At 40.5% G+C, this 21197-nt stretch overlaps 1 protein-coding gene across 4 annotated transcripts in view; it reads left to right on the forward strand.

Annotated features, from left to right (window-relative positions):
- Positions 1-21197, forward strand: part of LOC306860908 (filamin-A-like) — a 36788-nt gene that overhangs the window by 5619 nt on the left and 9972 nt on the right. For all 4 annotated transcript variants that reach the window (XM_079402923.1, XM_079402921.1, XM_079402922.1 and 1 more), the window contains exons 3-28: positions 10308-10559; positions 10968-11065; positions 11664-11811; positions 11943-12139; positions 12289-12451; positions 12668-12868; positions 14160-14297; positions 14416-14542; positions 14620-14756; positions 14852-15048; positions 15175-15288; positions 15365-15508; positions 15592-15715; positions 15816-15976; positions 16052-16142; positions 16294-16463; positions 16616-16733; positions 16942-17204; positions 17429-17747; positions 17829-18002; positions 18094-18256; positions 18372-18532; positions 18735-18902; positions 18990-19113; positions 19550-19706; positions 19788-19977. In XM_079402923.1, coding sequence (XP_079259049.1) covers positions 10308-10559; positions 10968-11065; positions 11664-11811; positions 11943-12139; positions 12289-12451; positions 12668-12868; positions 14160-14297; positions 14416-14542; positions 14620-14756; positions 14852-15048; positions 15175-15288; positions 15365-15508; positions 15592-15715; positions 15816-15976; positions 16052-16142; positions 16294-16463; positions 16616-16733; positions 16942-17204; positions 17429-17747; positions 17829-18002; positions 18094-18256; positions 18372-18532; positions 18735-18902; positions 18990-19113; positions 19550-19706; positions 19788-19977 — 4299 coding nt within the window. The remainder of the gene's footprint in view (positions 1-10307; positions 10560-10967; positions 11066-11663; positions 11812-11942; positions 12140-12288; positions 12452-12667; positions 12869-14159; positions 14298-14415; positions 14543-14619; positions 14757-14851; positions 15049-15174; positions 15289-15364; positions 15509-15591; positions 15716-15815; positions 15977-16051; positions 16143-16293; positions 16464-16615; positions 16734-16941; positions 17205-17428; positions 17748-17828; positions 18003-18093; positions 18257-18371; positions 18533-18734; positions 18903-18989; positions 19114-19549; positions 19707-19787; positions 19978-21197) is intronic.

A 21197-nucleotide genomic window follows, 5' to 3' on the forward strand; every position in this document is an offset into this window, starting at 1 on the left:
AAGGTTAAACTAGCTTTTGAATTCCAAGATTTTTAGTCCCGCTAGATCATTCTGCCTTAGTATTTTAGTATAATTTGTTCTCTTCCGGAAGCCCATTCTTTCATCAGTAGTGCCACAACCCAATTGCTGTAGGGTTTTGCTCTTAATGGGGGAGTTTCCCAACAGCGCCCAGAGGGCATAAATAAACATCCTCTTAGATGGTGCAATCAAGGATTGTTCAGCAATTGTACTTAGAAACACCATCATCCCTTACTGTTAATGAGCAAACAGTTTAGCTGGACTGAGTTGCTCACCCACAGATGATGGTGTAATTGTATTTTATGATGGCATCTTGCAGCCAGTGAAGCATTTTTCACCATGTTATGGGAGTTATTTGCGTCTTTTAGGAATTCAATATGCTTATTGGTTGGGGAATGGGTTTTTCTAGTCATTGCTGTTTTTTTGTAACTTTGTAACTGGAACTGTTTGTATCATTGCTTTGCAATAAGAACATTGTAACATGAATGCACAGAGAATTACTGAGAAAGCATAAAGGTGGTATGTGTGTACCCCTGTCATGACAGGTCCCATATTTTACCGGTCTATATGAATATAGTGCTGCCTTCCAAAGCCTGGAAGAGCATGACAGCCCTGTATCTGTCTTCATCTGGGTGGGGCTCATAAAAGAGCTTTCAAATGTGGAGCCTAGAGACGTGCTAATCGGTTTCTTCATCTTGCATGTTAGTACTTAAATGTGATGCAACAAAACATGATCTTGATCAGCATAGCATTTTTAACCATATTTAGGACACTTAAGAACATTTGATGCTGTTCAACAAAGTTGCTCAATGTCTTGTCTCAGTTGAGGTGATTTTAAATGCATTAATTCAGAATAAGTCTAGTACAATGAATTGAGTATAATTGTCTTCGTTAAGCTTGTCAAAATGAGTTCCGAGTAAAGACTTGATTCTGTTGTGTAGGTGACGTGAATGCAGTAAACCGAAGATTCCTTTGTATTGGTTTTGTTCTGACCACTTGAGGTTGTTGTCGTGCTTAAGTCTTTCCCTGGTCATCACATTTGTTGAATATTCTCACTATAACACGCACTTAGCTTTTCAGTGTTTTTATTTGTAGAAAGCAGAAGTTTTAAGCTGAATTTTGTTAATGTAAACATTTTATTTATAAAGACTTATAGAGCTAAATGGAGAGGCGTGTAGTTATTTAACAAAGTCAGTAGCTGAGGGAGGCTTCCTATGTTCCTTTGCTTTATTAGCAATGCCAGGATTTCCTGTTCGTTTGGGCGACAGTCCTGTGGCAATGGAGCTCAGCAGTGGGACACTTTTTCAGCTGCCTTTGTTGCAGAAGTATTTTTCCCATTCATTTTCTCCATGGGGATTAAAAAAACTGAATAAAGTTCTAAGACGTGAACTAAACCAACCAGCTCTGAGAGAAAACATAACCTTAGATTTTGATTTGAAAGCAAAAAAAGTAGGAATTCCTACCAATTGTAGGAAGCCTGGCTTAATTATATCATGCACAATGCTTCATGGGAATAGGAGATTGTCACTGAGCTGTTTTGGCATGGTTTTCTATGGTTATAGTGGCAGTTTAGTGGATACTGTTCAGGATTACTGGTAATTCTATGCTAGATGTTGAATTTGAAATCTCACTCTATAGATGCGTATATTGTTGTTTAATCTCTGAGCTCTGTTGTGAAAGGCAGAAAATTAAATGGATTTTACTTCTGGAACCCAACTGCTGCACTCTAGTGCTCCCGAACAGAACTTTTACATCACTGCAGCTGCTTTAAATATGAGAAACTCAAGTTGGTGTAAACTGAAGTACATTGGGTGTACTTATGCCTACTTGCACCAGCAAGTAAGTGGTATGTGCGTGATTGTGTACCCTCACACTCTTCACCACACTGGAAAGCACCCTATGGCAAGTCTCGCAACCCAGCCTCAGTGTGGTTTCACTGTTTTTATTTGTATTGTTAGTGCTCTTTTAATTGGTCACACTTAAACCTACAAATTTCTGCATAAACAAAAGAATACGGTGATTTTTGCACTTAAATGTCTCTCTGTGACTCAGATGTTGAAGTTCCACTTTACTGTGGAACTGTAAAGTTTTTTTTTTTTAAGGTCGTTGTCACCCTACTAGACAACTGCTGCATGGAAACCACATGAAGACATCTGCCACGCGCTCTGTATTCTCCGAAAAGCCTCATGACTACCAACCAAGAATTGGTAGAATAACCCACAAATGTGTAGGTAGACCGGATAAACAGGGACTCAACCTAGAGTGGAGACGGTGAATAAGGTTGATTTTAAAATAATGTGGCTAGACAATCGATGAAAAGGGAAAATTCTTCCTCTGCTGAGCATAGATTGCTGCAATTCAGTTTTTCCTCTTTTTGGAGATAAGAAATTGAATTTGGCAGAAGTTAAGCTAATGCAGAGAAATGGGGTGTTTTTTATTTTTAGACTGAGGATACGACTTACACATTTTGGTTGAAGGGAGGTGGGTCAAAGGGAGATGGACGGCAAATTAGAGAAGTGCAAGTGGGATTGAAGAAAGGCGGGATGGTATTGCGGGTGTTTCCTAATGGGTATAACTGCATGGCACTTCCTTGATCTGGCAACCCATAGAAGAATGCATGACCCATTTTATTTATTTATTTTTTTACATGCTAGTGTAAGACTTCTTTCAAGGATTGTATAATGGAGATGATAGGGTGATTTCACTCTTGATGGTTTCAGGAAAGAATCCAGCACAATTGGCACTTATCTGATTGTCCCAAAGCATTTATCTCAATCCTTATTTAAGAGCAGAGATTTATGTTCGCAGGCACACTGGCAGAACTACTGATGAACGGAAATATCACTGAACATGGCCACATCTTTAGTGATCTCGTTAAAATGTAGGCTGGCCTTTTGTATGTCTGTGTGATTATATGGATTGTGGCACTAGATGCACTCTATTGGCTTGACCATAATGAAAATCGTATGTTTAATATGGACAGATACTCTCCTGGCCTTTTTTTTTTGAGGTGAAGTTGATTGAGCCGGGTTTCTGTACAGTCACTAAAGAACCAAGCCAAATGACAATCCAGCTCCGTCAATATGGGGTTTTACAAAAGCACTACCACAGCAGTTTTATGCTCTAGTCAGTTTTCCCTCCCTCACTCCTTCTCTTGCTTTCCCTGCCTCCTCCTGTTCCCTCCCTCTCCCAGCTGTAATCAGAAACCCCTGTGCAAGGGAATGGGTGGCCTGCCAGGATCAAGTTTGCTTCTGCCCTTTTAAGGCTAAAAAACCAAGGTGAACATTTCCAGAGAGTGAGTGAGAGGAGGAGGAAAGGAGGGAGGGACATTTGGAAGTCATAGAAAGTAAAAGAAAAGGAAGTTTTCTTACGCAGTTCATGCTCCTAAAATCGTGTATTGGATGTGCTCCGTTTTGAAAACCAAAGCCGGGACTAAGAGAATTCGACATTTCTGCACCACATGGTCCTCATCAAGACCCGCGGCACAACAATTGTTTTCATGCTTTTTTTTTAGGTTCTTCAAACTGCAGATGTTGGAGATAATAGAAACATGCTGACAAGCACTAGTGGCATTGTGGGCGACCCATGTGGTGAAAGTTTATCATGGCGTTAAACTGAAATATAACATTGAATCACATAGAATGTTATATCTTGGAAAATCCAGGCACTCCTAGTTAACACTCTTAAAGTTGGCATTGAGTGGAAATTATCGTTTTCTATAGTCTATTTTATATATTGTAAACGATTCATCTATGCATAGGTTTCTTCTCATAATTAATCAAATTACAGAATTATCCAATCACGTAGTCTGCTTAAACCTGCCCCGTTCTTCCAATCAGCTGCAAGCTCTCATTCAGATCTGCCTCCATCCAATCATCAACTGATGGCCAGGACTAAGTCCTGCCCTACTTAAATAAATAAAAAAGTAAACAAATGAATCAATCAGTTGTTTTATTCAGTTGTCTTCCGTTACATCTCAAATATAACTTCCTTTTAAAGTGATTCGTTCAACCAAAAATCAATGTCATTTTTGGATGAACTAACATTCCAAATTTGTTTTGTTTTTTTCCTTCTGCAGAACAAAAACATTTTAAAGAACACTGTGGTCCACACAGCTTTGTCTTCCAGTGTTTGGACAACTTTTTTTTTATTTTTTTATTTTTTATAAATATCATCTTTTGTGTTCCACAGAGGTAAGAAATGTATTTTTGTAGACTAGAGAAAGAGAAGGGGGGGCCAGTCCTGTCGAGTTTTCCATGTCTCTGATTGCATTTGTGTATAGACGTCCTGACCACGATGATAAGACCTTTTTGGAATGTGTGCAATTTCCTCAATCCTCCTCTACGGCCGCGTGCAAACATGAAACCCCCACTGCTGGAAAATGACCTCAACTTTGTGAATGAAAAGTTATTTGGCTAATTATCTTACTGAAATGTGACATTTTCTTATGAAATGCATCTCGGGACGAACACTCCTCCTCATCCTCTGCGTGTCTTCAGACATCTGCAGTGTGTTATGTTGTCCGGCAGTGTGGGGTCAAGGTTGATGGCTGAGGTGATTTGCCAGGTCCAGACAGAGGGAATGAATCTGTGCTCTGATCCACTACTGATGACTCGGCACTCCAACATGGCTCGAACAGGAAGGCCACAACTCGCCAACCCTGTCTTTTTCCCTCCTGGTCAAAGTCTTGGTTGTGTCTGAAAGCTTGGCAAGCACAATATGGTGGTAGGAAGGTAACAATAACATTTTCTACCAAGATGCCTTCATTTGATTGGCAGCATATTGTTGCCTTTAAGCCACAATTATTTGTCTGTGGTCGATGGGTGGTGGGAAATAATGGTATCTGATGGAGCTGTGTAAATTAATCTAAGAATGTCTTTTGATGACTCATGTTTCCGGAGAAATTTAGCATTATGGTCACTAAATATTTGCTTTGGTTATCTTTAAATCTGTAGATTTGTTTTGGATAATCAGACATGATGTCATGATGCCTTCATGCAGAAAACATCAAGTTTAGTCATCGAGTGACTGGGCAGGATGCTGCTACCTTGGGCTTCGAACACAAGCCATCTCTGTCCTTTGTGTATTTTGTCTTTGACTGTTTGTCTTTTTTTTTTTTTCTCTGGTTCACTCCTTCTTTCCTCTCTTCTTTCCATCATCTATCTCTTTCTCAACCTCCTTTGATTTATCTTTTCTTACTCGCTGCCAGCTTTCTCTCTCGGATGTGAGATTCATGTTTTGGGAACTTGATGGATAGCTGTGAGCACAAATGTCCTTAAAAGGAATGAGTGTTCTGTGTGTTTCCTGCAGTGTGTGTGGTGGGAATGCTGCAGCAACACAGATTCCTGTCATGTTTCATATGTTTACCATTGTGTGCAGTGCGTCACCATGCCTGTGTCCCCCCTCCGACCCCCACCCACCACAATCAAGAACAGTGTCCTAAGAAACGCCTCCTAAGTAATGCTTTTGATCAATGCTGAACAAGACTCTAAATCAGTCTAATTACATAGGGCTCATGCTGACTAGTAGACTAGCACCCAAAAATTGTCCTGAGACATTAGCTCTCATTACATTTTTACTACTTCATTAGATATTTGGGAATTGTAAACTGCAGCATGCTTTTCTGTCTGTGAGGGTGAGCATCAATAAATAAGATGGCATCAATTTTATATGCACACCCACTTAATCCCAGTTCCATTGAGCATCAAGGTCTTTCCTGTGACTTTAACCATGTGAAACGAACTGGCAAAGGATTTTGAGATGTCAAAAGCAGATCAATTCCCAAGGCCCTAAAGGCCAAAAAATGCTGCATGACGAAAAATAGCTAAGGATCATTTTAATTGTACAGCCCTCAGGATGTCTATGCAAGCCCTGCCATGCCTTAAGTTGATGGTAAGGTCCGCCTCTAATACCTTAAACAAGCGCCAACAAGTTCCCATGTCCTAACACTCTTTTTGTTATTTCTGTCTTCTTCACTACCATAACATTGAATCAGACTGTAATAGTCACTCATCAAAGTCTGCACTATTGTATTATGCTGATTTGGGTTCATTTCTAATATTTCACTATTTTTTTCCCGTCAGTACCCTTGTAGGAATAAGAATAATCATAGTCAAAGTCAGCACGATCTACAGGTTGTTCCACCAGAGCCGACTCTGGAAGAATTTGGTGATGCTTAAACTTCCCCTTTCAGCGTTAACCAGAATGGCGCTTCTTTATGGGTCCATAAATTTCCATATTATTGCTCCGATGCTGAAGCACATGCCCAGTGTGTTTGGTCTGTGAATAAAGGGAACAGAGAGGGTTCAATAGCACCTTCACCAGAAGCCAAGATGAATTCCAGCAGGCTCTGGGGGCTCGTGGTTTAACCACACTGGGAGACCAGAACTAGAGAATGCGAATGTATTATTTTACATGGCCAAACAAGCGCTGTTAGATAACTGGAACAGGTCAGGAGGGGGATAAAATGTTATGTGAGATCTCACAATATACAGCGCATTCATTTTGAGTCTATTTCTGAACTGATATTATGCTTGCTTTCCTCCTTGAGACAATGATTTGCTCTTAGATTGAGCTTTGTTTTAAAGGGGTAGTTTACCCCAAAATCAAAATGGTCATTTATCTCACATCGTACCTAAACTATTATTGTATAACTATTAGGAGCTTCAAAATTTTCAAAGACATCTAATTTTTCAGTAAAATATTTGGTAACTTTATTTCGATAGTCCACTTTAGACATTCTACTAACAGTAAGTAACTTTGCAACTACGTCAACTAGCAGTCATTAGAGTATTAGAAGATATTAAGCAGACAGTCTACTAACACTTTATTTTATGGGTCCACAACATACTATTAGAAACTTTGCAATGTTAAGAGGCAACTTTTTTTTATATATATGCTTTTTATTTATATATATATATATGTATGTATGTTGCCTCTTAACATTGCATTGTAACATATACACTGTATTAGTACAGGTGCATCTAAAAAAAATCATGAATGTTTTTTTTTTTTTTTTTTTTTGGAAACATTTCAAAAAGTGAAACTTTCATATTTTCTAGATTCATTACATGTAAAGTGAAACATTTCAAAAGTGTATTTTATTATTTTTATTTAGATGATTAGACCTTACAGCTCATGAAAGTCAAAAATCCAGTATCTCAAAATATTAGAATATTTCCTAAGATCAATAAAAAAAAAAAGGATTTGCAAAACCGAAAAGTTCTTTTGTTAATTTCTGCACTCAATACTTGGTCGGTGCTCCTTTAGCACAAACTCCAGCATCAGTGAGGAATGGCATGGAAGCAATCAGCCTGTGGCACTGCTCAGGCACTACTGAGACTTCAGCTCGTCTGGATTGTTGGATTGACTGCTTCTCATCTTTCTCTTGAAAATATCCCATAGATTCCATATGGGGTTCAGGTCAGGCATGTTGGTTGGCCAATCAAGCACCGTAATATCATGGTCAGCAAACCACTTGGAAGTGTTTTTGGCACTGTGGGCAGGTGCTAAAGTCCTGCTGGAAAAGGAAATCAGCATCTCCATAAAGCTTGTCAGCAGATGGAAGTGGTGACGTCTGAGCGTGGTGACTCTTGATGCGCTGACTGCAGCTTCATTCCACTCCTTGTGAAGCTCTTCTAAGTGTATAAATCAGCTTTGCTTGACCGTATTCTCGAGCTTGTGGTCGTCCCTGTTGCTTGTGCACCTTTTCCTACCCAATTACTTCCAGTCAACTTTGCATTTAATATGCTTTGATACAGCAATCTGTGAACAGCCACTGCTTTCAGTAATGACCCTCTGTCACTTACCCTCTTTGTGGAGGGTGTCAATGATTGTCTTCTGGACCATTGCCAAGTCAGCAGTCTTCCCCATTATTGTGGTTTCAAAGAACAAGAGGTACCCGGAATTTATACTGTACAGATGGTCATTTATTGAAACTCAGATGTAAATATTAAATTTCTGAGATGCACCTGTAAGTTTTGAAATTAACGTTAATAAATGCTGAAATGAAGTGTACTTAACTTTCATAGTATGATTCATTCGAAAGGGTCACTTTGATTATGAAATGCCAAATCAATATTTTTCAGTATGTCTGGGTTGTATCGAAGTAGTGTCCCCTCCCTATGTGTCATAGGTGTCAGTTAAAACCGGACGTTGCACTGCATTGCGCTGCCCTGCCCAAGTCCTCCCCCCAGGGCATGTGAGTGCTATCAAAGAACAATTATCCACATTATCTTATATGTCTTGATTCTCTCATCTTCCCAGCTTGGATTAGGCCTCACTTACATACTAAATGCAGCATGGGATACGGCAAGAGTGTTCTGTTTGTGCTTTTGAAGTTGTTTTGTGTCTCTTCTGCAACTCTGGACACGTGCAAGCATATAACCACATTTTGAATGGGCGTATGCTCTTGTTAAAGAAAAATGGCAGGGGGAAGGGAAGTGTGAAAGTTTTGTATGAGGGTGGAGAGCAGACTATGATCAGATCTTGATGTAGACACTGGGTGGAGCGACTAGAAGAGGAGATGGGTTTACATTTTATTTCCATCCTTTTTAAGAAGAGTAAGAGCAGAGCAAATAATAAAAGGCTACCAGACTTCATCCTGCTCTGATTTCAAAATGAAATTTTGTCCTGAGATAATCCTCAAATGGGGTTGTGCCAACCATCTAGACGGTTTAATCCACAAATGTCTCCTCTGATTATCATCTACACTCTGAATCTGAAGTCATGCCAGCATTAAGGCTGAATGTTTGATATGTGCATTGCAGATACAAGCACTTCATTGATTGTTGACCATTTGTGGGATGGTCTGCAACATATTTCACAGTCTTGTGCTGAATTAGAGCCCTGCACGGGCCTCAAATTTAGGCCCTAGCCCGGCCCTAGCCCGAGACGCTCAGGCCCTAGCCCGGCCCACGTCCGACATTTTATCAGAATTACCCTGTCTTTTTTTCCCCCCCTTCTCCTAAAACCGTTTATACTACTGTTTCGGCTATTAAAATAGTTCAGTTTTGTGTGTAATGGCAAAATTATTTTGTTTTGTTTTTTTAAGTTAATTTAGAAAAAAGTTTGGAGCATTTTTGTTCGTTAAATAGCCTATAAGTTTTTTTTTTTTTGTTTTTTTTTTAATGAACGAATCAAACAGCCAGCTGCATGAGCTGATCATAGCCTATGTTTGATCAACTTAGCCTTCTCATATCATCACGAATTGCCTAAAATAAAATCTATAGATATACTAAAACAGTTCAAGTATATAACAATGTTTAAACGTTAAACCTGCGCTATAATAATAATGTGCGCAGCGCGCTCTGCAGGACATGGAGACACCAGCGCAAACACTTGCATTGCTTTCAGTGGAAACAAATTAAAATAGCCTACGCAGTTTTTTTTTTTTTTTTTTTTTTTTTTTTTTTTTTGGATAAAGGTAAGAGTAATGCATCATTCGGACCTGTAAAGGGTCTACTTGTATTTGTGTGCACTCACAATACAAACAAAAGGTAGTTCTTTTATAAAACAAAGAAAACAAACATGATGCGCTTTCTGCCATCTTGAACAGGAGTGCTTCATAAAAATGAACCGAAGCTGAGCGAATGCATGCCTCACAGACATGATAAATATATCTATAGACAGCTTTAAATTACTTAACGAAATAAAAAAATCGAAAACAAACTCTTATTATAATTTTAATCATAATCAAAGATGCATTTCTCTCTAAAGGCGCGTCTAATGAGGAGATGGCGAGTCAGGATCAGCAACTTCATCCTTGCGACACAGACTCAGAAGTTATTAGTAAATAATTCAAATATCTCCTTACTATTTCCCGCAGACACATTCATGGTTATGTTTGCTGGGGTTTTGCAGCAAGCTTTAGCCTATTGCGTGCATTTGAACGCAGAAGTATTCAGCTGCGCTGAAGTCACTTGCGCTCGCTGCTGCTGCTGCGGGACACTAAACACCATCGAGCTGCTCACAGTCGCGGCACGGTCTCCTGTTGTTTCCACCAGCGCGGCAATTTTTTTCATCCCTAATCGATGGATGTCTACAATATAAAAATGAGAAAGCCAAAACAGGCCCGAGGCTGGCCCGCGTCTGAACTATGACGTGAAAATTGGCCCGAAGCCTGGCCCTAGAGGCGTAAAAAAGCCGAAATGCTCTGTGCTGAATGATAAAAGGATTTGTTCCAGCTTTATAGATCCAGATGCCCTCAGACGATTAAAAAAAAAATCTTATTTATTCCAATGCATTTTGGCAAACTCTGTGTAACTCTTCTCTCTGTCCCTGTGTTACAGACAGTAAGGCTATAGTGGATGGGAACCTGAAGCTGATCCTGGGTCTGATATGGACTCTGATTCTCCATTATTCCATCTCCATGCCCATGTGGGACGAGGAGGAGGAGACCGAAGCAAGCAAGCAGAAGACGCCCAAACAGAGGCTGCTCGGATGGATCCAGAACAAGCTGCCCGAGCTGCCCATCACCAACTTCAGCCGGGACTGGCAGTCAGGGAAAGCCCTTGGCGCTCTGGTGGACAGTTGTGCTCCAGGTGAAAGATCTGAGATGGTGTTTTGGGGGAATTTAGAGATCTCAGGGGTTTAGTGGTCTGAGTCTTTAGTATTAAATTTGGTGTTCCTATTAGGCATGTTCAGTCTACATGAATGATGGAATCATGATCAATAGACTTAAAAAAAAAAAAAAAAAAAAATTATACATTTGCTCAGATTGTTTATATACAGTATTTTCTTTATTAAATTGAATGCATAAATAAAGAGGTCCCTGCGTGGATGTGTAGTAATAACGAGTAATTCGTTGAATCGTGTCCTTTTTATTTTTTTTTTATTTTTTTTTTTTTTCATGCTGTCGACAGCAACGCCAGCAAGTATTTTAAAACAAGTCTGACACAGTCCTTAGAAAACGGGAGCAAATACAGTTTATTTTTATTTTTGGTTTACAGGTCTCTGTCCAGACTGGGATTCCTGGGACCAGACCAAGCCTGTGGACAATGCCAGGGAGGCCATGCAGCAGGCTGATGACTGGCTTGGTGTTCCTCAGGTAATTTGTCTTTCATCAGATCAGTCATCTCTGGCCTTTTCATTAACTCCTGAATAATCAGAGAACAGAATGTTCTAGAGGCCACACCTGGCATGTTTCTAATTTAATGCAGCAACCATGACTTTTGGGGTTTCATCATGACCTGAATTGGAAAGGAAACAAATGAAAAAGCATTTGGCTCTGTCGTGCCACATGCTGTTTTCACCTTAGTCATCATGGTAAAGTTGCAGTATGCAATCTCACCTAGTTTTAAAGTAGCGTTTATGGTTTAACTTTTTTGAAGGACTAGACAAATGGGGAACAGAGTCAAATCACTTTTTTCTCTACTGATGTATCGAAACTACCCAGTGAGGTTTCTTTGTCACAGCGTGTGCTGATGGTGTGCCAAGGCTGTCATGTTGCGTGCCGTCAGTTATGCATGTGGTTAGGTGTTTCCGTCCCTAGGGCTGATGTTACTATGATACAGACTTCTCAGTTTTTATCTTAATAAACTTCCTGTTGCCATGGCACGGTAAAAACGCCTCGTTTTACAAAATGTTTACAAATTGCATGCGTTTTAGTTGGTTTAGGTTAAATTGCATGCTTGTTTCTTCACCAGGTGATCACTCCAGAAGAAATCGTTGATCCCAATGTGGACGAGCACTCTGTTATGACTTACCTGTCCCAGTTCCCCAAAGCCAAACTCAAGCCTGGTGCCCCCCTGAGGCCCAAACTCAACCCCAAAAAAGCCCGTGCCTATGGACCAGGTAAACAGTGACCAGTTGCATATTTGCTATGGTTTTTATAGTTATGTCTGAAACTTATTGTTTTAATATAAGTGTTTGAGACGCAGTTCTTGAAAAGTGAAGAATCATGGGAATTGTTCTGTGTCATGCAGGTATTGAGCCCACAGGTAATGTTGTGATGAAGAAGGCAGTGTTCACTGTTGAGACCATCAGTGCTGGTCAGGGCGAGGTTCTGGTTTACGTGGAGGACCCAGCCGGCCACCGTGAGGAGGCCAAAGTTACAGCCAACAATGACAAGAACCGCACCTACTCAGTATTCTATGTACCAAAAGTCACTGGACAACACAAGGTACTCAGAAGTGTTTACCTGAAAAAGATAAAACAAAATGTCCCAACAAAAAAAATAACACTGTGATATTTTAAATGAGGGCAGTGCATCACCGTGTGAAAGCAAACAGTCTTGCCTGGTTTTTAATAGACCTGTGTCTGTTCTCGTAGGTGACAGTGCTGTTTGCAGGGCAGCACATCTCCAAGAGCCCATTTGAGGTGGATGTGGGAATGGCTCAGGGAGACTCCAGCAAGGTCACTGCCCAGGGCCCAGGACTTGAGCCTGCTGGCAACATTGCCAACAAGACCACATACTTTGATGTCTACACAGCTGGTACTTGTCCTTAGTATATCATATGTTATGATATTTTGGTTGTAGATGATGCTTTAAAAAAAGTATATAAAATAAGCTTTTCTTTTTCTTTTTACTACTAAAACTAAAGATGGGAGACAAAATAAACATCATATTTATAGTTTATCTAAAGTAACAATTTAACCTAAACCAACCAAAATAGACTTTATTTTTTAAATAAGAGACGTTCTTTCTCAGGTGCTGGAGTAGGAGAGGTTGAGGTGGTCATTATGGACCCCAGTGGAAAGAAGGGCACGGTTGAATGCAGTGTTGAGGATAAGGGCAACAGCAGCTACCGATGCACCTACAAGCCCACTCAGGAGGGCCAGCACATCATCTATATCACCTTTGCTGGGGGGCAGATCTCCAAGAGCCCTTACACTGTCCATGTGGGAGAGGGTAAGAGCCAGAGAAGGGCTAAGCATGAATATATTGTAAGACAGGAAAGAGAAGTAGGTGAAAGGGATATACACACAGGATTCATTTGAATGAGGCATGGAAAGGCCATTACCACTGAATAGCATATATAAAACTTCTTCATTTTAAAAGTTTAGGTTTGTTATCTGTCCTTGGCTGCATTGCTTTTTCTTGCTGTCTTTTTCCTCTGTTTTTCTTCACTGCCAATTGTGTCTCTCCTTTTGAAGGACGGGTGTCGTCTACATCCACTGGTATCTCTCCTTTTCTCTTTGGATCGGCCTCCTTTTGGCTTTTGATGTCATTTCCTGTTTCCTTGGATATGTCTTGGGTACTTGACCTGCTGCTTTTCTGTCAATGTTCTGTTGTTTTCAGTTGCCCCTCACTTTAGACTGCAAACCCTTTACATTTATAAAGTGCCAATGAAATTACATTACATCATTTTGGACCGCTGATTATACTGACCAGAAAGTGTTTAACTGCCCATATAAGTGCTAATAGATGTTTGTTTCTCTGGAGACGTGTGTAGACAATGTTATCCATGGCGTTGTAAGCCAAGCAAAATTCCTGTGACTCAGTAATGTGTGGAGCAGTAGTCAAATGCAACATTAAAAATAGCGTTTTATTATCAGACAGTTTTTCCACCAGTATTATTCAGCACTGTACAATCATTCTTACCACTTCCTCTTGTAAGGCTGTTTGGATCAAGACAAAGAAAGATAAGAATTTACACCACGAGCAGAGCCTAGTATCTCTCCCCCAGTATGCTCTGTTTTCCTGCCTGCCTGTTTTTTTTTTTTTTTTTAAAGATGCAGTGCAAGTTTATTTTTAAAATAATAGAAGTCCTAAATTTCAACTTGTTCCTCAATTTATAAATACCAGACACATTTACAATAATGCAGTGTACAATCGAAGTCTGTGTTGCAAGGCATTACATTGAAATGTTAAACATACTGTTTCGAAAGCATGTTCCCGACATTATACATGTTAACATGAGACTATTTTAGCTAGCACCTACACAGCTCTTCACTGACAGTTAGCATATTTCAATCCTGTCATGACCACAAAAAGGCTGTTAACCCATTAACTTATGCAAGGATATCATACATAGAAAATTGTGACACTGTTTCTCAATTGACTTTATCACACAGTGTGTATTTTAGATCTTATTTATTAATGTGGGATGTTGCTTTTTCTGTTGAATCCTTTCTTTTTGTAAATAGAAGGGCACATGCTTAACTAAAAATTTGTACTAACTTGGTTGTGTTCTCACCAGCCTGTAATCCAAGCCTGTGTAGAGCCAAGGGCCGTGGACTTCAGCCCAAAGGCTTGAGAATCAAGGAGACTGCAGAGTTCAAGGTTTACACCAAAGGAGCTGGCACTGGAGACCTCAAAGTCACCATCAAAGGGCCCAGTGAGTGGACGCCATACTCATTAACAGTGTTCACAGTGCCAGAACCCTCTGTATTAACTTAAGCTACAGTACAGATGTTTTAAGAGCTAATTACCCAACAACTAAATGTGTTACACAGAGGGTCTTGAGGAGCCCTGTAAGAAGAAGGATCTGGGAGATGGGGTGTACAGCTTTGAGTATTACCCTTCCACACCTGGGAATTACATCATCACGATCACATGGGGTGGACAACACATCCCACGCAGGTAAATAATTAATCCCATGCAGTGGTTTTCTATTCCCAACAAGAGCGTAGTGATTTTTGAATTTTTCTTGTTTCCAGTCCGTTTGAGGTAAAGATTGGATCTGAAGCAGGACCGCAGCCGGTCAGGGCATGGGGTCCAGGACTGGAGAGTGGCGTGGTAGGCAAGTCGGCTGACTTTGTGGTGGAAGCTGTCGGGGATGACGTGGGCACTTTGGGTACGTTCCATTAGCTTCTGCTCTCATCTGTCTGTTTGAACGGCATACAATTGTAATTCTTAAATCCAATATGAATTTGGGAATTCTCCATTCAGGTTTCTCAGTGGAGGGCCCATCCCCGGCTAAGATCGAATGTGACGATAAGGGAGATGGCTCCTGTGATGTGAGGTACTGGCCCACAGAACCAGGCGAATATGCAGTTCATGTGCTCTGTAAGAATGAGGACATTCAGCTCAGCCCTTTCATGGCTGAAATCGTGCCTGCTCCAGGAAAAGACTTCTACCCTGACAAGGTAATTAATCTGGCTTCTTTCTAGAAATATTTGATGTGAAAACTTATTCTTAACATGAGCAGCTGGTAGTTCATAGTCTAAATGAGTCTGTTGTTGGTAATTGACACGTCTCATTTTGTAATTCAGGTGAAGGCTTATGGTCCAGGTCTGCAGAGCTCTGGCCTTTCAGTCGGCAAACCAGCAGAGTTCACTGTGGATGCCAAGCTAGGTGGCAAAGCTCCTCTAAAGATTCAAGCTCAGGTGTGGATTCTGCTTTATGGCTCATGGCTGACTCATCGATCTAAATCAAAGCACTTACAAGCTCTTTCCCTCTCAGGACCGTGATGGAAACCCAGTGGATGTGCAGGTGAAGGACAACGGTAATGGAACATACAGCTGCAGCTACACCCCTCGCAAGCCACTCAAACACACAGTGATGGTGTCCTGGGGCGGAGTCAACATCCCAGAGAGCCCATTCAGGGTGGGTAGTCAATCAGATATGGTTAACATCCTTAAAATTAGTAATATGTTTTTGAATGTGTTCTCACTGCGTTTGTTGTGTAGATGAACATTGGGGCAGGGTGCCATCCCAATAAGGTAAAAGTATCAGGACCTGGAGTGGCCAAGACTGGCCTGAAGGCATTTGAACCAACATACTTCACTGTGGATTGTGCTGAGGCGGGACAGGGTAAGAACTTTAACTCTAAAAGTGCTGGATGCAAACTAAGCTTATTTGACCCAAAAACACATGAAAATATTAGTGCTGTTTTTGTCCTCTGTCTTTCAAGGTGACATCAGCATAGGCATCAAATGCGCTCCAGGTGTTGTGGGACCTGCTGAGGCAGACATCGATTTCGACATCATTAGAAATGACAATGACACATTCACCGTCAAATATACCCCTCCTGGAGCGGGCAGCTACACAATCATGGTGCTGTTTGCTGAGCAGGTAAGAGGGAGCACAAGTGTATGTGGTGGATGGTCTAGTGAGATTTATTTTATTCAAACTTGTTTTGTTTTCTAGGCCATTCCCCTGACGCCCATCAGAATCAAGGTTGATCCCTCTCATGATGCCAGCAAGGTTAAAGCAGAGGGTCCTGGACTCAACCGTGCTGGTGAGGAAAAAGTATTTAATAAAATGAGAAATTAGTAAGTAGGCAATTATTTAGTATGACCAACCTATTCGGATAAAAAGTTTGTTTTTCACCCTTCAGTTTTGCTTTTTAGTTTAAAGGTGAATCTCCAATGCGCTTATTTCTTTTCAAGGTGTGGAGCTGAACAAACCCACTCACTTCACCGTGAACACCAAGGCCGCAGGCAAAGCTAGGCTTGATGCCCAGTTCACTGGACCCACCAAGGGAGAGGCAGTCCGTGACTTTGACATCATCAACAATCATGACGGCACCCACACTGTTAAATACACCCCTGTTCAGCAGGTGAGCCAACGTTTGCTATCGCAGTCTCCATGACTGGTGATGCTTGGTTTGAAAAGAATTATTGCAATGTTTGAATATTGCAACTATGGTTTTCTAAGTGTTATTTAGCTATTGAGTACTGGTGCAATCTAAGTGCTAATCTTCTTCTTTAGGGCAATATGGGTTTGAATGTCACATATGGTGGGGATCCCATTCCCAAGAGCCCGTTTGCTGTAGCTGTTGCCCCATCCATGGATCTCAGTAAAGTTAAAGTGGCTGGTATTGGAGATAGTAAGTTATCACTTTACTTGTCTAGCTTCCCAGTTAACCAGAGTCACAAATGAGTTGCTTTGACTTCTCTGACTGAATGTAACATTGCAACATCTGTGAGGCTGCTTTGAAACAATGTGTTGTGAAAAGTGCTATATAAATAAACTTTAGTTGGATTGAATCCCCTTTAACCTTTTACAAGTCAAATTATCTGCTCTTTATTTTCTAGCAATGACCGTCGGAAAGGATCAGGAGATCATAGTCAAGTCCAAAGGAGCAGGCGGTCAGGGCAAGGTTGGCGCCAAGGTCACAGGTCCATCTGGCAAATCGGTGCCTTGTAAAGTTGAGCCAGGCCTGAGCCCAGAAACCAGTCAGGTCCGTTTTATCCCCAGAGATAAGGGACCTTATGAGGTTGAACTGACATATGATGGTGCTCCCATCCCTGGCAGTCCGTTCCCCGTGGAAGCCATTGCACCTACTGACCCATCTAAGGTAAGGCAATTTAGAAACCTAGGAATTAAACATTATTACCGGTTTAACAAGACGACAAAAAGGCGTCAGGAAAAGCTCTTTGTGGGGTGTTTATTCTATAAACTATAATTTGCTTAATTGTAACTTCTAAGTGAGTGGTTTTGGCATCTGAGTCCCATATTGGCTTTAGCAGTAGAACAAATATACTCTTTCATTCATATCCTAACGTCTCTTCTCATGTATAGGTGCGATGTTCTGGGCCAGGTCTGGAGCGAGCTAAGGTTGGCGAGCCAGGACAGTTTGTGGTCGATTGCACTAATGCTGGTCCTGCTGAGCTGACTATCGAGATCATCTCAGACAATGGCACTGAGGCTGAAGTCCATATTCAGGACAATGGGGATGGAACCTACACCATCACTTACATCCCTCTGTACCCTGGAGCTTATACTCTCACCATCCGCTATGGTGATCAGGATGTGCCAAACTTCCCAGCCAGACTCAACGTGGAGCCTGCTGTGGAAACCAGTGGAGTGAAAGTGTTCGGACCTGGAGTGGAAGGCAAAGGTAGTGTGGTGTTCTCAGGTTTATCAGGCAGGAGTTCCTCTTGTCTTTGCTTATTTAGTCACTTTGCATGTTTGTCTGTAGGTGTTTTCCGGGAGGCCACTACCGATTTCACTGTGGATGCTCGTGCTCTCACCAAAATGGGTGGCAATCATATCAAGACCTGTATCAATAACCCGTCAGGCAACCACACTGAAGCTCTGATCAGAGACCTGGGAGACGGCACCTACCAAGTGGAGTACACGCCCTATGAGGAGGGTGAGTTTCAGCACCACTTTTAAAAAAAATATGAAAATGTGGTATATCATGGGTTGCTTTTATGCTAATCTTCTGTATTGTATATTAATAGGCACACACACTGTTGAGGTTGCATATGATAACGCCCCAGTTCCCAAGAGCCCGTTCCGTGTGCCGGTGACCGAGGGTTGTGACCCAGCACGTGTGCGTGTACATGGTCCAGGACTTCAGTCTGGCATCACTAACAAACCCAACAAGTTTACAGTGGAGACCCGGTTGGTAGATTCAGCACTCTGCTTTTTGATTTAATCTTGAACTAAATATCGGTCACAGTGTCAATAGGTCTGGATGTAAGGTTCTCTGCCTCACTTTGTCGGTGTTTTGATGCAGTGGGGCTGGTACAGGTGGACTGGGGCTGGCTATGGAGGGACCTTCTGAGGCCAAAATGTCCTGCACTGATAACAAAGATGGCAGCTGTTGTGTTGAATACATCCCATATGAGCCAGGCACATACAACCTCAATGTCACCTATGGAGGCCAACCAATCACTGGTCAGCATTTTTGCATCATGTGCTAGTAATTATTATATTTTTTTTTGTAATTTAATTTATATATATTTAATTTATATATATATATATATATTTATTTATTAACTTTTTTTTATTTTTTTCTCTTTTGATTGAAGTCATTTATTTTGTTTTTAATCCTTTTTTATTTATTTATTTTTTTTATTTTTTTTACCCCCCTCCACAGGAAGCCCTTTCTCTGTACCTGTCCATGATACTGTTGATGCAACTAAAGTGAAATGCCAGGGTCAGGGGCTTGGAAACAATGTGCGTGCCAACATCCCACAGGTCTTTTCTGTGGATACAAGCAAGGCTGGAGTGGCTCCCTTGCAGGTCAGAGTGCAGGGACCCAAAGGTGAGACTGTGATTCAATAATCAATCTTGTTTATTTGGATTTCTTCTTTCCCCCTCCATTGAATAAGAGGACTGTTATGTTGTGTAGGTGTCGTGGAGCCTGTTGAGGTGGTGGATAATGGTGACCGGACTCACACAGTCAGTTATGTACCCACCAGAGAGGGGCCGTATTCTATTAATGTCCTGTATGCTGATGAAGAGATCCCACACAGGTAAACTCCAGGCTCAGATCAATGACCACCACCCTGTTAATCAAAATGAGTTTTGAAAATGGATCGTAAATATGTAGGTTTTGTTTCTGTTTTCTTTTAACCTGGAATTTGCGTTAAGAATATATACATAGAAAAATATATGTAGAAACTGACATCACAAAAAATGTGTACTTTCTGCAATATTGAGTACTTTCAATTAAGAAATATTTGAAGGATGTATTTTATCATTTATATTAATATTTAATAGCATAATAGCGCAATCAGTTTTTGCTGTGGTCTTCAGTTGGCATTAAAGTATTGTGAAGTTTCAGTGGTATTGGCATCGACTACTGGAGTTGATATTATAGCAAGCCTGCTGCATTTTTAAACTCCCTTGGTCCCTGTCCTTCCCTGCTGGCTATTTCCCCTCTCTCACACACTTTTTGGTCTCATTTAGTCCTTATAAGGTGAAGGTTCTGCCCACTCATGATGCTAGTAAGGTCCGTGCCAGCGGCCCTGGTCTGAATACCACTGGTGTGCCTGCCAGTCTGCCTGTAGAGTTCACTATTGATGCCAAAGATGCAGGAGAGGGACTCTTGGCGGTCCAGATCACTGTGAGTTGATGCTTCTCTTTATAGACATAAAGTTGCCATGGTCTTATTCAACATTTTATGCATTGTTAATGCTTGTTTTAGGACCCTGATGGGAAGCCAAAGAAGGCTAACATTCGTGATAATCAGGATGGGACGTATCTTGTGTCCTATGTGCCTGACATGACTGGCCGCTACACTATTCTCATCAAATATGGTGGTGATGAGATCCCATACTCTCCATATCGTATTAGAGCCCTGCCAACTGGAGATGCCAGCAAATGCACAGTCACAGGTATGTAATGCTCAGGTTTGATCAGTTTAAATTACCATTCCATTCATTACTGATTGCTACCCTTTGCAGGCCCGTTTCCATTCATTTCAAACTAATCTATTGAGCTCTAAACATAGAAAGTAATATAATAATTTGGTAGTGCAGCATGATGTTGAAATAAAATCAATATGTAATCTGTATTGCTTAATGTGATAAATTACTCAATATTGATTAAAAATGTAATACGAAATACAGCTGAAACACTGTGTCCTGAGCTGCACACAGTGCCATGCTTCACTCTGAAACCGGTAGTGCGTAATTTGCCAACAGCATGACAGTTTAACACTTGAAAATAAAGAATTAGAATGTAAATATTACTGTTGTGATTTTTACTGTTGTACATTTTTTTTCTTAAATAGTCAGTTTTTTCCCAGTGTAGTAGTATTATTGCAATATTTCTTTTGTTTAATTTTTATTTAATAAAACAATGACAATCAGGTTTATTTTGAAGTTACAGTGCCCTCCATAAGTATTGAAACAGTTAAGAAAAAATTGCTCTGTTGGCTGTGGAGTCAAGACATTTGCAAATATGATTAAAAGATTAATGAGACATGTTTTACCAAATAAAAAGAACAGCGCTTTTAGAGTTCATCATGCAACAGGACACAGCTGATCACTTAGAAAGACCTGTGAGGCAACTGTTCCAATACTTATGCTCACATCAGATAGAGGGATGAAACAACTATAAAAGTACTGAACTTCTTCCTGGTAAAAAATCTATGCGTTTAATCACCCAATAATAAAATGTGACATTCTGTAGTTTAGTCTTTTAATCATATTTGTAAATGTCTTGACTCCACAGCAGAGCAATTGTCTTTACTGTTCCAATACTTTTGGAGGGTACTGTATATTATGTCAAATTCAAAAATTTAATGAATTTGGTTATGAAAAAAAACTAATTTAAAGTTTTATGAATTGTTCAACACTAGTATGATTCAAAAAAGTTTCATATTTTAAAAGTGTAACTCTTCAAATCTTCAAAATCATCTGGAGAATATTCCTGCTTTTTCATATTACAATGAAAAACTGACACTACAATATTTTTGCCTTTTTTGTTAAAGTACTTTTTTTTCTGAAAAATGAGCCAAACTGCTTGATGTCCATATTACAGAAAGGAGAGGGTAAATGTGCCTCTTTATTTACCCATTTCTGGTGTCTTAAGATGGTCTCCCGTGTACACT

This window comes from Barbus barbus (assembly GCF_936440315.1).
Source record: "Barbus barbus genome assembly, chromosome: 41".
Taxonomy (NCBI): Eukaryota; Metazoa; Chordata; class Actinopteri; order Cypriniformes; family Cyprinidae; genus Barbus; species Barbus barbus.